The sequence below is a fragment of the Sinocyclocheilus grahami genome, unplaced genomic scaffold, assembly GCF_001515645.1.
Source record: "Sinocyclocheilus grahami isolate Dianchi unplaced genomic scaffold, SAMN03320097.WGS_v1.1 scaffold270.1, whole genome shotgun sequence".
Taxonomy (NCBI): Eukaryota; Metazoa; Chordata; class Actinopteri; order Cypriniformes; family Cyprinidae; genus Sinocyclocheilus; species Sinocyclocheilus grahami.
In genome coordinates this window covers 871,524-882,549 of record NW_015505449.1, presented here as the reverse complement: position 1 = coordinate 882,549, position 11,026 = coordinate 871,524, and the positions used below count along the sequence as shown (strand labels likewise).

Sequence of the window (11,026 nt, the reverse complement as noted above, 5' to 3'; positions counted from 1 at the left end):
AGATGTTAATGGATGGGTCTGGAGTCGTGTGGATTATTGTGATGTTTTTATCAGCTGTTTGGACTCTCATTCTGACGGCACCCATTCACTGCAGAGGATCCATTGCTGAGCAAGTGATGTAATGCTACATTTCTCCAAATCTATTCTGATGAAGAAACAAACTCATATACATCTTGGATGGCAAATTTTAATTTCTGAGTGAACGGTTCCTTTAAAAAATGTCTGAAAGTCATTGCATGAGATAAAAATGATCAACCCAAGTGGCAATTATGTTAAATAAATATAGCACAAGCACACTTTCAAAGCAAAACTTTTCACAAAATCAAGTTGTTGGGGTTCAGTGGTAAAACAATAGATATACTGTGCAAAATTAATGGATAATTAATCTTAATGGATCATGTTCATCATTCATATGATGATCTAAAATACCTCAGGCCCGTTGAAAAATGGCTTGGAAAAATCTATTTAGTTCTAATGCAGTGACATTTTTGAGTGTCCAAGTACGTTTTGGGGCGCTTCAGCTTCACTACAGTACATTGCAATATGGTAAAAGGCAAGATATCATCTTCCATGTTTTCTGCACTCAGCTACAATGTATTATTGTATTGTTTTATATAAACTACAATGGGATTTCTAGTACAGGTGTCACAATTTTAAAACAGAGAGTTGTGACATGTAAATGATCCAGTATAATAAACAATATATTTAACCATCTCTTAACATGTTGTCTGTCTGTTGATTCTGTATGTAATCCTGGGGGCTGTTTCATAAAACAAGTTTACCAATCAAGCCAGGCTTGTTTCAGTTAGTCTGACTTATTTTGAACCAAATCAATTGACAATAAGTCAGGCTAACTGAAATAAACCTGGCTTATTTGGTAAACTTGTGTTATGAAACAGGCCCCAGTGCTGCTTTGTCCGTTTATATGTTGATGTTTTGTTGTCCTAGTCATGTGCCTGACAGTGTTGTTATTAACTAAAACTATTAAAAATTGTTTTTGGTAATTGGAATAAAGCTCAAATAAATAAATATATATATATATACACATACACACACCAATGAAGAAAGCGTATAACAAAATTACTAAAATAAAATTAAAAATAAAACTGATAATATAGCAATAAAGGCTAATTAAAAATATTAAATACTACAGTTGTAGACAAGTAATACTAGAACAACACTGGTGCTTGCAAAGATAAGGCAAGACCGCAAATCCCGTTGGTATGGTTTATTTTTTGATAGTGTTATTTCGATCAGACAAAAAAAAAAAAAAAACTTTCAAAATCCAACAAAAAGAGATAAATATCGAAAACAAATTAAATATATATAGCACCTGGCACAGTCCGACCCCAGACTGTTTAAACAGAACATTAAGATAACAGAGCTGTAAAACAATGTGTTTCACTTACGCAGTTCAGTCTTGTGTGGAAAAACCCTCCAATCCTGTAACACTGTTAACTGCACGCCTGCAACTACATCCTGATGGCGTTCGTTCAATATTGTCCCACACAAATAAATACTGTACACACACGGTCTTAAGGTACATCAGGAGGTATTTCAGTGTGTCTGATATAGATGCCGTTATCTTTATTAACTACGCTTGAAGCTACTCTCGAACTGCAGTATTTCAAGTAGATGATATCTGAAAGCTTCTGACATGCTCTGGCCACAGGAAGTTCAGTGTTTTACATGAATTGTGAGTATATCTCTGACCAGAGTGTCATATACCATGTGTAAACTGTCAAAAGCCCTTAGGCTCTATATATCTCTATATATTACAGAAACAAACCTTCCTACGCATTAGCTCAAATCTATTTTGTTCTACATAACGGCAGGTTCTAGTTTGAAACCTGACTGAACTCTTACCGCAGGCACAGCACAAAAATCACACCCTTCAGTTTTGGGTTGATACAGACTTTATGACATTAACAGCTTAAACTGATGAATTCTGGGATATGACTCGAAAGGTCAGATGTGTAATATTTAATTCAAAACGCTGGAAGAGACCGTTATCGGTTGGGTACAGAGTACAAATCCTAAACCACTAACACTAACCACTGACACTAACACTGTCAAACTGCTTTTAACCTTGAATAGTGTTTCATTTGAACTTTTTAAGTGGTTAAATAATGTGCTAATCTGCTGTTTACCAGCTGAACAAGCTGTGAACTGGGACTAATGTCTGGCTTTTTAAAAAATGCTTTAATTTTAATAATTTACTCTGTTTTTCCACATTAACTCTTCAGTTTGATAGTTAATCATTCTTATAGCTTTAGCCTCATTTAAATAATAAAAATCCTTTAATGCAGTCATAAGGTCGTCTAAGATATATCTCTAGATGAATAAAACTAGCTATATGTTGCTGTAGATGAAATGTTACTTTTTAGACAAACCGCAAAAATAAGACTCAATTTTCATTTAGTTTAAGAAAGTGTGCGTTCCCCTGCAAATCAAAAGCTTTTTGGTAAAGCAAGATTAATTTTATTGCTAAAAATTTTTTTTTTTTCTTGTTTAAATTTTCATTTTTTTTATTTCAGGTTAAGAGGTTATTGTTAAGATTTGTCAAAACATTTGCAAATGCAAATTACTTTTAATTTAAATTATATTTTTCATTAAGCAAAAATCCTTTAGTCTATTTATGTTTTTTTTAAAGAAAAAAAAAATCATGTTTTATAATTTTGAGAAATAAATATTTTTTTCTCACGAGGCAACTGGTATGATTTTACATTCAGTGATATTTTCTGTCCGCTGGTTCTGTAACGCAAAAGTGAAACTAGCAATAATACGATAAAAGGATGTTTTCATCCTTCAAACCGAGGCAGCGCTTCAAAAGTAAATACTCCCTGGCTCGCCTTTGAATCAGAGAGGCGGAAAACGTAACTTGCTCGAACCCAAAAAAAACAAACGTTGCATGAAAGAAAATGCAATGGAAATAAATACTGTAAAACAAGTGTCACCCTGTTGTGTCATAAACAAAACAAAAACACACACTCCAACACAAACACACAGCAGTCTGAAATGTAAATGTAAGTGACGTGACGAGGGAGGGGAAATGGCAGACATACTCTTGCAGTCCGTTACGCCACAGTTCCTCTAAACTGGAAGATGGTGCGTCCAGAGAACCGAACGGCTCTGACGGGCTCCTTGAACGACATGCTTGGTGTGGCATCCCAACATGCTTGATCAAAGGGTTTCAAACCAAAGTAAGGCCACAGCTACCAGAAATGAACAAAAACTGCAAACCAGAAAGAGAGAGATAATGTTAAAATACTTGAGCCATTTTGCATTGAAACACTAATCAGATCTTCATATGTAGTGATATTAACTAGTTTGAGTCCAAATTGAATCCTATTTTGTCCTGTGTTTGATTGGTTGAAGTGATGTGGTGAAACGCACTGTACAGGTTGAAGGCACTTCAGCTGCTCCCTCTACTGGTCTGATCCGGCACAAGGTTGGTGCTTATCTCCTCCTCGTCGCCCTGCTCTTCCTCTTCCTCTTCAGCCCAGCCACCCAAGCGGCCAGAAGTGGGTGGCACCAAGGTGACTGTCTGTGCAAACTGTATCTGAGGACCTTGAGCTGAAAAAAAGAAGTGCCTTCAGATCCTTTTACATAATTTTACCATGATTGACCAGGTATGCAAAATGAGTCATTAACCCACAGATTGAAATTTGGATGTCTGGGTCTGTCTGCAACTAATTCTGGTCAAGAAACACTCGCTCATGCGAAGGTCCGACTGGTCAATAAATAAAACCCAAAACTTTGTGGTCAAGAGTGATGAATTTTATTGCTCAAATATTTATTTCTTGTTTAAATTTTGAATTTTTTTAATGCAAGAGAGAGGTATGCAAAGTGATGACCCAAAGATTTAACTTCTGATGTCTGGGACTGTCTGCAGTTTATTCTGGTTAAGAAACGCTTGCTCATGCAATAGACCGACTGAACCGGACCCGTAAAGCATCCAACCATAATCTGAAAAATAACTGATTAGTCGAATAACATCTGTAGGAAATCAGTAGCACATTATAATAAGGGTAAATTCGTCAGTATATGTTAATGCATTCTATATCATGAACTAGCAATAAAAAAATACTTACAGTACAGCTTGTATTGATTCCAAAACATAATTACTGTAAATTTTTACATATGCTAACACATTAACATGTCAAGCTGTAGAAGGGAACAAACTATAATATTAATATTGATCATGAATTAGCTATGAAAAATATTATGTTTGTTTATAAATTATTATGAATAATTTCTATATTAAAAAATACTGTATATACACAAACACACATAATATGAATATTTATTTAAAATGAATTAATGAAAAAATATATTTATAAATTTTAAATATTTCATTTATATTTATATATTAATAAATCATATACTATATACTGTATGTATACACGTTTATATTTATAAAACTTGACATGAAAATTGATTAATGCTGTAAAAAATGTGTTCATTGCTAGTTTGATACTTAATGCAATAACTAATGCTAACAAATGTAACCTTACTGTAAAGTGTTAGAATATTTCAAATTACATTTCCATAAAATATTGCTAATTACTTTTTCATACATTTTTAATCATGATTTGACCTGTTGCTGAAATATATTTTCTCACCAAAACTCTTATCAGTCTGGTTTTTAATAAATGCATTGGGCGGCACTGTGACTGTGTGGAATGTGGAAGATGATGCTGTGTGCTTTCAGGTGAAATATTTCCATTCTAATTGATATATTTCATCATTTTAGCACTGTTTTAAAGTGTTAGAGTACTCAACTTATGGCCATCATTATCTGATGCATTTTGAATGCCATTTTATGTGCATCTCATACACGAGACGATTCGATGAGACTCACCACAGTTGGTGCTCAAGTCCTTCATTGGCACAGAGGCCTGAATTGGTCCAGATGGATGCTGGGTCTTTTGCTGATGTACCTAAGGGAATGACCAAAAACTATTGGAAAACTATACTGGATTATGAAGGATTGCTTTTAGTATTTGAGTATATTGTGACCACTCACCTCGTGCATGTATATAGCATGCAAGCTCATCTCGGCTGATGCGAACTCTGACGCCAGGCCTGAATGAGACTGGCTGAGCACCCTGGAGTCACTTGCAGACATGCTAATGAAAAGGTAACATTGATTACTGTAACCAGATCTGAATCGAACAGTGCGGGCATTTAAGCAGAAATTGCTTTGCCACTTTGCATTACTGTTTAATGGTCGTTACCTGTCGCCCACAGTGTGGTCGCTGCAGTACATGGTGCTGTCGTGGTGCTGTCGGGATGGCAGGAGAGTGTGTGAGCGAGAACGGCCGGCGTGGGGCTGCTGAGAAGACGAAAGGGATGCCAGGACACTAGCGGCAGCGGAAGCAGCACTGCTCGGTGGGATAAAGTGGCGATTCCTCCCAGGCAGTCCGGAGGCGGTCAGTACAGGGTGAGCCAACACACTGGCTAACAGGTTATCAGGCTGAAGCACAAAAATAACGCAAAAACATATGCATCTCATTAAAAGAAGTGAAAAATGAGCTGGCAACATGATGAGGCAGAGGTAACCCTGCAGATGCAGACGCAGATGGCTGAAGATCTGTGAAATAATCTGGCAGCAAGCGCTGAAACAATGCAGAGGCATTAAATGAAATGTCAATATTTCTTGTCTTCTGGCAGGTTTTTTAATATCCGGAATGCCACAGGAAATGTTTTTTTTCTCTTTCATTTTCCCTTCGCAATGGAGTGTTTCTAAGTGTGTCCCACTCAATAAATAAAAGCTCTACTCTGTAGGTTTAACCACTGAATTACCAAAACTATACACTCCAAAAAGCATTATTTTGAGTTCAACTTTTCACATGAACGTTTTTAGGGGGAAAAGATTCATTCAAATGAAGTTTGTAAAACAAAACAAAAGCAACACTTGATTTTTTTAATAATAATTTTTATTAATAATTAATCATTAATAAAATAATAATAATTATTATTATTTTATTAATTTTTCATAATAATAATCATAATTACTTTATATTTACTATAAAATTATAGTTAAAACTATAGTTTTTTTGGGCCAGTAATTTTTTTCCCTCTATTTTTTATTTTATTCAGAAATGAAAAGAATAATTTTATTTGATTTATCTTAAGAACATATTGATAATGTTATAAAAGATTTCTATTTCAAATAAATGCTGTTCTCCTGAACTTTCTATTCATCAAAGAATCCTTAAAAAATGTCTGAACAGTAGTGTATATCTATATATCTATCTATCTATATACATATATATCTTAATAAATATTTTAGTAAGTGTGCCTGGTATGATTTTGCATGATTCATCACTGCACATTTACATAGCAATTTTTAAAAAATTTCATATATTTTATATATAATTTAAAAATATATTTTTTGCGTAAAGAAAATTGATTAATTTTTTTTAACTTAATTAAAATCTTTTTAAAACTAACAAGATTTTTTGCATTGTTTCTTTTATGACACTTAAGCACTTTTCTCACCTAATTTAGTTACTGTTAATGCAAAAATAATAATAATAATAATAATAATAATAAAAATCCTCCATTACTCCAGTGGAAGAAAAAAATTATTATTGAGGTATTTATATATCAGGGTAGTATTTATTGTTTTTAGCTTGATTATGATTTACATTTAAAAAAAATATATGGTTAATTATGTTTAAAAAAAATCTTAATTATTAAAAAAAAAAAAGTCTTAATGGTCCTAAAAATTTACCATGTAATTTGTGTGTGTGTGACATTAGTACAGCAGATAAATATGTTGTGAATGCTGTTTAAAAAAGTGAAACTGATTGAAAGAGATAATAAGAGGATCCTAATACAGTCAAGACAGTGGCGAACATGATAAAGCGTGACTTACACCCGTTGCGGACTCACTGGACAGCAGCGAGGTACAGAGAGGAGCCTCGGACAGCAGCAGCTGAGGAGATGGTCCTGTCTGAGCGTCCTGATGCACCTTCTCCTTCAGGTGGCTGATGAACACAGAGCTCTCCTGAGGGGGCTGCCAGCATGGGTTTTTAATGGTGAAATGCATCAGAGACAGCTCCGTCTTCCCATTCTCAGCCTGCTGGTACACTGAGGCCTCCGTCTGACCTTCAGACATCCACTGAGCGAGAGGGGAAAAAAACAAACCATGAAGCCTGCTATGATACCAAGAAGCTGCTCTCACGTAACAACATACTTTTATGATTTTACCCCCCAAAAGGCAGCAGATTACTGCGAGCTGAAGCATTAATAACGTGCATGCATGGGCTCTTTGATACCTGTGGATTTCCATGGCGCCTGATGTCCATCTGGGCAAATGAGCAAATGTCTCCCACCCCTGCCACATCTACGGTGAAGTTACGGAAGAAGTCGATGATTTCTAAAGACTTGCTCCGCAGGGAGAAGATGAGGATGAAGGGGGTAATTATGGGACTCAGAAGCTCCTCCAATATAAAGACCTGCAGGACAGGTGCACAAAAATAAGAGAAACTCAGTGAGTGGAACTCATAAAAACAGCAGAGCAGGTGTGAAACAGTGCTGGTGAACAGATGCAGTGAAGATTAAAACCTACGCAACAGGGGTGCAAAATCAGACAAACTTCTAGACATCAGGTGCAGAGTGGTAAGGTGTTATTTCATACTTAAAATAACACAGAAACCTCAACTCTTAGACTTACTGTGGTAAACAACCGACTGACTCATTTTCAACTGTCTGACTTTGTGCATTTTGTGACTTTCTGAATTACAACAGACTACAGATTAAAAAGTCAAATCCAGACTATTGTACCTTTATTGTTATTTAAATAAATTATTCTAATTTAGTGAATTTTTATTTTTCTGCCTGTAAGTATGCACTAATTCAGGGGTTTTCAAACTTTAAAATAGTCACATACTGTAAGAAAAAAAAATTTCCCCCCCAAAAAATTAAATGATTAGCTAGTGATTGTATTAAAGCCTAATTTAAAACATATTCCATTCAAATTTATTTGTATAGTACTTTTCATAATAAATATAATTCCAAGACAACTACATGAAATAGTGCCTTACAACTAGTGAGCAAGCTAGAAGTGACAATGGTAAGAAAAACAATGCAAATAAAAACTATTCTTGAAAAGATATACTTTGCTAGGAAAGAGAGATTAAATTTTTTTATGTATTATGCTATAATAAATATACTATATGCATTTTTTACCAAATAAAAATTCTCACCAAGGCTATATTTAATTGATCAAAAATATGGTAAAATCAGTATAATACCGTCAAATATTATTACAATTTAAAATAACTGTTTTCCATTTGAATACATTTAAACAAGTCATTTATTCCTGTGATCAAAGCTGAATTTTCAGCATCATTACTCCAGTCTTCAGTGTCACACGTTCCTTCAGAAATCATTCTAATATGCTGCTTTGCTGCTCAAGAAATATTTCTTATTATCAACGTTGAAAACAGTTGTACTTTTTTTTTAGGGTTCTTCAGGAACGGCTTTTATTTGAAACAGAATTCTTTTGTAACACTATAAATGTCTTTGCTGTAACTTTTCATCAATTTAATGTGTCCTTGAATAAAAGTATTAAATTCTTTAAAAAATATCTTACCAACTCCAAATCTTTAAACGGTAATGTATATTAATGAATGAATTAAAAAAATAACAAGTAATGTCTAACAATAATAATCTGCCTTTATCATGCAGTTCTCACCGCTTTATATTGGAAAAGCTGTGCCATCTCGTCGCGGGTCTCGCTCTTGTTGGCGTTGCCCTTCCAGTGGTCGGGCATGTAGTGAATGTGGGCCAGGACACACTGAAGCAGCTGTTCAGGACACCACACCATATGTTCATCTGGAATAAACGACCTGTAAGAGAGTCAGACGGCATTACTGAAGCCAGGTCAGACTAACAGGTACTGAGAGCGGGCCATTTACTGTACAGCTCAGAATTATAATGCTTGGGTGTAACGAGGTCAACTGAACACATGAAACAGCACTTATTCGTTGACCTGATGCCAGCTTGAAAGAGCTGCGGAGAGTAATTGTGTTACAAGCTCTTGGTGCATAAAGAAGATCTGTAAACTTTTTGTGCACACAAGAAGAAAGAAAAAAAAAGACTAACGAATCCGGCGTAACGCAGCTAACACAGAACAACATACGCTGTTTGTGTTCAGTGGATACTCTCCAAAATAGCACCAGGGTGACGCAGAGGAGACAAATTGTTGAATTATGTTGTTTTTTTTCTTTTCTTTTGTGCACAAAAAGTATTCTCGTGGCTTCATAATATTACGGTTGAGCCCCTGATGTCACATGGATTATTTTACCAATCTCCTTGCTACATTTCTGGATGTTGATCGTGGTAATTACATTGCTGTCTATGGGAGGGTCAGAGAGCTGTCAGAATGCATCAAAAATATCTTAATTTGTGTTCCAAAGATGAACGGAGGTCTTACGGGTTTGGAACGACATGAGGGTGAGTAATTAATGACAGAATTTTCATTTTTGGGTGAACTAACCCTATAAACCGCGTAAACACATTGCATTACACCAAATAATATTTTTTAGCAACGTCATATGACCCCTTTAAACATAATTTAAATAAGCTGAAATAAAAAAATAAAACACTTAAACAAAAATGAAAAATGTTGTTGGCAAGTAACTAAAATAAAATAAGTTTAAGTACTAAAATTACTAAAACTGAAAATATAAAAAATAAAAATTGTTTCTTGCGATAGTCCTTGTCCTTGAAATGTAAAAGTCTTGGCATACCTGGTGATGGTGATGACTACGCCAAGTACAGTGATGGCTGTCAGGATGTGTTGCACGGTCAGCACATCTTCATCGTACACCGTCAGAGCGATGAGCACGGCGAGCACCGAGCCGGAGAAGAAAGCCACGTTCTTGGCCAGCACCGCCGACAGAGGAGAAATGAAAGCATTCATGTATTTTGCAGCGGGTTTGTACCCACGGCCCAGCCTGCCTTGCAGCTCGTGATCAAGCTCGTTAAAGTGGCGGAGGTAGAGACGGCCGTACAGTGACCAGCGCCGGGCCCCCAAGCTTCCCGGCTCACGCTTGATGACTTCAGCGTAGCTAAAGAACGCATACAGCACCTGCCACACCAGCACGAAGGGACACAGCAGCAGATTGACCAGACCAGTCAACAGGATGATGCGGCTGAGCTGCTTGGCGAGCTCCTGCCGGTTTGCCGCCCGTTTGTATTTGGGATGCAGACTCCACTTGTTCTGGAAGAGTGACAAAGGGCCCCAGAACAGAATGAGCTCAAAGTTGTATTTTAGGCCCTGCGTGAGGAAGAACATGTCACTGAAGAAGGGCACACGCAGTCTGACGGGCAGCAGGGACTTGTTGATCATGGCCACTGTGTAGTTTTTAAAGCGCAGGATGCGGTGGTAGATGTCTAGTTCGGAAAGTTCACGCTTCTGGACACACATGGGCTGCTCGCGCTGCAGGTGGATCAAACGGCCTTGAACTTCTTGCCACGTGAAGTTGCACAGCTCATCCTAACATTAATTTTAAAAAAAATATATATATATATATATAAAATATAATACTAATATAAATATTTCTTACATTTTTAATGCATATATATATATATATATATATATATATATATATATATATTTTTTTTATTATAAAATATTATATATATATATATATATATATATATATATATATAATTTTAACACAAATAAATAAATAAATAAAGCATGAATGAATAAAATAAATAAATAAAAATAATAATATTTTGCAAAAGACTTTGATGTATTAATATTTATCTATTTATTGACATCATTTATTTATTTATTGACACTCTTGTTTAAAATATTTGAAATGTGAATAATGTATGAAATGTGTCAATTCATAACTTTAAAATTAAATTTTTGTATTGGACTATGATAGATTTATTAACATTTATTTATTGACAGCCAGATTTTAAAAAGATTTATTTATATGCCACTCCTTATCCTCCACAAAAATGCACCTCCTTGGAAAAAACATTTCCAATTATG

General features: G+C 35.2%; 1 protein-coding gene across 1 annotated transcript in view; it reads right to left on the bottom strand.

Annotated features, from left to right (window-relative positions):
• Nucleotides 1-2,971: 2,971 nt before the first annotated feature.
• LOC107599667 (autophagy-related protein 9A-like) overlaps nt 2,972-11,026 on the bottom strand; it is a 13,488-nt gene continuing 5,433 nt past the window's right edge. Inside the window, exons 7-15 of the mRNA XM_016291320.1 lie at nt 9,768-10,516; nt 8,711-8,864; nt 7,290-7,469; nt 6,887-7,132; nt 5,241-5,479; nt 5,030-5,132; nt 4,865-4,943; nt 3,397-3,576; nt 2,972-3,235 (exon numbers count right to left, since the gene is read on the bottom strand). Coding sequence (XP_016146806.1) covers nt 3,416-3,576; nt 4,865-4,943; nt 5,030-5,132; nt 5,241-5,479; nt 6,887-7,132; nt 7,290-7,469; nt 8,711-8,864; nt 9,768-10,516 — 1,911 coding nt within the window. The 3' untranslated portion in view covers nt 2,972-3,235; nt 3,397-3,415. The remainder of the gene's footprint in view (nt 3,236-3,396; nt 3,577-4,864; nt 4,944-5,029; nt 5,133-5,240; nt 5,480-6,886; nt 7,133-7,289; nt 7,470-8,710; nt 8,865-9,767; nt 10,517-11,026) is intronic.